General features: G+C 41.0%; 1 protein-coding gene across 1 annotated transcript in view; it reads right to left on the bottom strand.

Moving 5' to 3' along the window:
* The window catches only part of Gpbp1l1 (GC-rich promoter binding protein 1 like 1), a 39603-nt gene that overhangs the window by 5349 nt on the left and 30042 nt on the right, over positions 1-4212 (bottom strand). Inside the window, exons 8-9 of the mRNA XM_021200224.2 lie at positions 1561-1701; positions 359-523 (exon numbers count right to left, since the gene is read on the bottom strand). Coding sequence (XP_021055883.1) covers positions 359-523; positions 1561-1701 — 306 coding nt within the window. The remainder of the gene's footprint in view (positions 1-358; positions 524-1560; positions 1702-4212) is intronic.

Genomic DNA, 4212 nt, shown 5'->3' with positions numbered 1-4212 from the left:
ACCGCTTGATCCAGCCAGAGGTACATAGTGAGATCCTGTCTCAAAAACCAACCCAACCAAACCAAAAAATTAAAAACAAAAAAGAAAACAAAAGAGAGAGAGAGAGAGAGAGAGAGAGAGAGAGAGGCAGGCAGGCAGGTGGGGAGGGGATAGAGGGGGAAAGAAGGGGGTGGGGTGGGGGCTGGCGAGATGGTCCATTGGGTAACAGCACTGCAACCATGCTTGATGGTTTGACTTTGATGCCTCCAAGTTTCTGACCTACACTATTGGACAAACCCACACACATTTAAAAAAAGTTAAAAAAAGAAAAATACAGGTAACAAAAGAAAATACATAGCACACCAGAAAAATTCCTTACTCTTAGCCCCTCCAGCTTGTCACAGTCTCTACTTTCTGAGCAGTCTCCATTTCGCTCATCCTTCAGAGTCTTCAGGAACTCACTCTTCCTGTCCGTGGTTCGTCGGGTCAATTTGGTCAGGCGAGAGGAGCTGATCTCAATGGGAGGGGTAGTACTGGAGGGACTCTGCACAAACAGCACAAATTGCTCCTACTAGCAAATGTCAAGAATTCCCAACTTATGTAAAAGTACTGGCTATTCTTTGAAAGGACCCAGATTCAATTCTCAGAATCTACTGGGCGACTCTCAATGTTCTATGACTTAAGGGATCTGAGACATATTTATGCAGGCAAAACAGCCATACATATAAAGCACCACCACCACCACCCAGTTCATTTAAAAACATACAGAGTCCTGGTTTATATGACACACCCATTTTAGCCTCTGCAGAAACCAGGGGAACATCAACCATGGCATAGTCTACTGTCTATCTGACACCTATGAGAGACACCAATAAAGACGGTAATCAGGTAAGTACAGTCAGAACAGAAATGGTGTTTGTTGTACCTACACATTACACTGCAAACCTTAATGCAAATAAATGAAAAAGTCCAAGATTTTGTGTGTGTGTGTGTGTTGTATATAAAGCCCTGCTGGACAGCCCAGGTCAGCTAGGAATTTACAACACCTTTGCCTCAGGCTACACTGTGACTCAGGCATGCACAACCACACACTGCTGAGAATGACAACTTAAAATTATTCTTTTATAATTATGTGTAAGAAATAGTTGGGCTAAAGAGATGGCTCATTAGTTCAGAGTATTGGCTGCTCTTCCAAAGAACCTGGGTTCAGTTCCAGGCAATCACACGAAACTTGTAACTTCCTGAAACTCCAGATGCAGGCAATTTAACACGCTCTTCCTACCTCCACAGGAACCAGAAAATCATGGGGTACAACATATACATCCAGGTAAAACACTCATACACATATAATCTTTAAAAAGTATGGGGGGTTGCCAACTTTTTGAGGGCATATGTGACTCAGTGGACAAAGTGCTCACCTACCATAAGTGGAGCACTGGGCTTGATCCCCAGAACTGTATAAAATTTGGCGTAAGATCTGAGTATGTACTTGTGAGCTGGGGAGAAGGAGACACTGAAGGCCATCCTCATGGGCTAAATAAGAATATTTCAAAAGGCCACCCCACAGTTATTCCCACGCACCTCTTTTGGAGAATGGAGAACGGCACCAGCAGCCAGTACCACTGGTTTAGTAACAGAAATTGGATTGGTAAAAGCAGACTCCCGGCTAGAGCAAAGTGATCCAGATTTGTGTTCCATTCTGTTAGCTTTCCAGGCGTTGGGCTATAGAGAACACATCAGTCAAAAGCAATATACACACAGTTAGCTTGCAAAATCAAAGGGAAGTGTGAAATGTTATGTGAAAAACAAGTTCCCAGAATTTACCTGTTAACATGCAAGTAACCTTTCTGAGTTTAGATAGATGGGGAAGAGAGAGGCCATGAGCTATGCTGAGTAGGTTCAACAGCTTTCTTTACCATGCTAGCTCTCAAAGCATTTAATTGCATGTGAAGCTAAATTTCCACTCATTTAGAACCCCTGACCTCTGTAGTTCTTGTATGATTATTTTCCACAAAACAAATGAGAAAAAAAAGATGGAGTTCTCTATATATTATAATAGTGGCTAGTTCCATGCGATGATGCATATTATAAATGGTATGTAGTCCTTGTTTAAATCCAAAGGCCTTCTTTGGCTCAGTTTTGTGGGATCTGGCCATAGGTAGAACAGGTATAGTATAGGTGGAATGAATATATGAATACTCCATTAGTCAATCACACTGTCTAAAGAGATGAAAGAAGGCCGAGTGTGGTGGTCATATCTTTAGTCCCAGCACCCAGGCAAATCTCTGTGTGTTCAAGGCTAAAGGCCAGCATGGCCCAGAGAGAGAGAGTTCCAGGGCTGCAACACAGAGAAAGCCTGTGTTGAAAAATAAAAAGACCAAAGAAGATGATAGAGGTCAACATAGTGGAACAGAAATAAGTGCAAAACTACTTTCTTCCCAAAAAAAACAAACCAAAGGAAAGATTTTCTACGAAAAGAATTCCCTTCCATGATGCAGTACATGCTCTTACCCACCTTCCTAATGTTTAATGTTTAATTCTTAAGACAATCTCGTGCCTATTATGTCTATGTAGCAAATAATATTGAGCATAATCATGTGCAATTATTATGTCTATGTTTTAGCAAATAATATTGAGCACAATCCAGTTATGCAATTTCTTCAGTATCACTCAGCTAATGAGTGTAACTGCTTTTTTTTTTTTTTTTAATCTTTCTTAAGTCTCAAAAAAGATGTATAAGAAGATAGAGACATATACCCAATCAGAACTTTCTATTTTCTGTTATTTATGCATGTGAAGCAAGTGTGTGCCTGGTTTCCAAAGTCCGAACGCCTTTAGAGACCCTCAAATTGGAATTATGGATGACTGTGAGCTACCATGTAGAGATTGGATCTGAGCTCAGGTCCTCTTTAAGAACAATAATTACTCTTTTTTCGTTTTTTGAGGCAGGGTTTCTCTGTATAGCCCTGGAACTCACTCTGTAGACCAGGCTGGCCTCAAACTCAGAAATCCACCTGCCTCTGCCTCCCGAGTGCTGGGATTAAAGGCGTGCGCCACCACGCCCGGCCAGTGATCACTCTTAACTACCAAGCCAACTCTTCAGCCCCAGCTACTTCCTTACAGTTATGGAAAAGAAAGAGGCTTGTGTTCAGTCACTCAGAGGTGATTTGTGATGAGTATCAGAATTATAGCATGCAGTCAGAAGACTTGCCTTTTACACTGCGGCCTCTGGGCATGGATACACTGTTACAGTGCTATAAAGTTTTACTGCAGGACAGCCAGGGCTATACTGAGAAACCCTGCCTCAAAAAACAGCAACAACAACAACAAAACAAATAAAAAAAGTTTCCTTGTTCATGTTGTCTCTTATAGGAATAAAACCCAAGCTAAGATAGTGACTAAGACCACTGGCTGGTCATCCGCAGGACCCAGGGTTCCATCCTAAGGACCCATACACAGGCTTACAATTATCTATTAACTCCAGTTCCTGGTGACCTGGTGCCTAGACACATCAGAAATACTCAGTCAAAATACTCTTTTACACATTACAACAAACAAAGAAAGCAGAAACATTTCTATGTTATTTAGTGTTCAGTGACTATAAGCACAGTAAGATGGACATTTGCCTCATGCTTGGTCCTACATGAAGATCATTCTGGCTTAGAACTTGTAACCCTCTAGCCTTAGCTACCCTATAATTTTTATTATATGAATACTAAGTAAAAACTCATTAAAGGGGGCTAAATTTTATTATCACACATGGTTTTCAGGCTTCTTTCTTATATAAAGTATTGTGCATGGAAATAAGCACTATGCATGACAGGCAGGTGCTCCACCAATAAGCTTTATCCTGAGAAATTGTATTTTTTCTCTTAAAGTATTCCTTTGCATCATTCAATTTCTGTTTATTCTCTTGCGAACTCATTACTTCAGCCAGAGGCAAGAAGTCAAGCAGAAGTACTTTCCTGTGGTCTTAGTCTACCTCCATTTTCTGCCAAACAGAATTCTCAGTTAGTGACCAAGTTTCACAGGCTCATAGGCACTAACACCTACTTTCTAGTATTTGCATTTAACTGAGTCTAAGCCATCTGTAGTGGCTATTTCTGGTTNTCAACTTGACTATATTTGAAATGAACTACAATCCAGAATTGGAAGGCTCACCAGTGAACCTAATCTGGAGGCTGGGAGATAGAAGTTTCTGATCTGGATCTTGGTATGGAGATCTTGAGACAG

This window comes from Mus pahari, chromosome 6 (assembly GCF_900095145.1).
Source record: "Mus pahari chromosome 6, PAHARI_EIJ_v1.1, whole genome shotgun sequence".
NCBI lineage: Eukaryota > Metazoa > Chordata > Mammalia > Rodentia > Muridae > Mus > Mus pahari.
The sequence above is the reverse complement of the archived record's forward strand: the minus strand, read 5'-3'. Positions and strand labels throughout refer to the sequence as shown.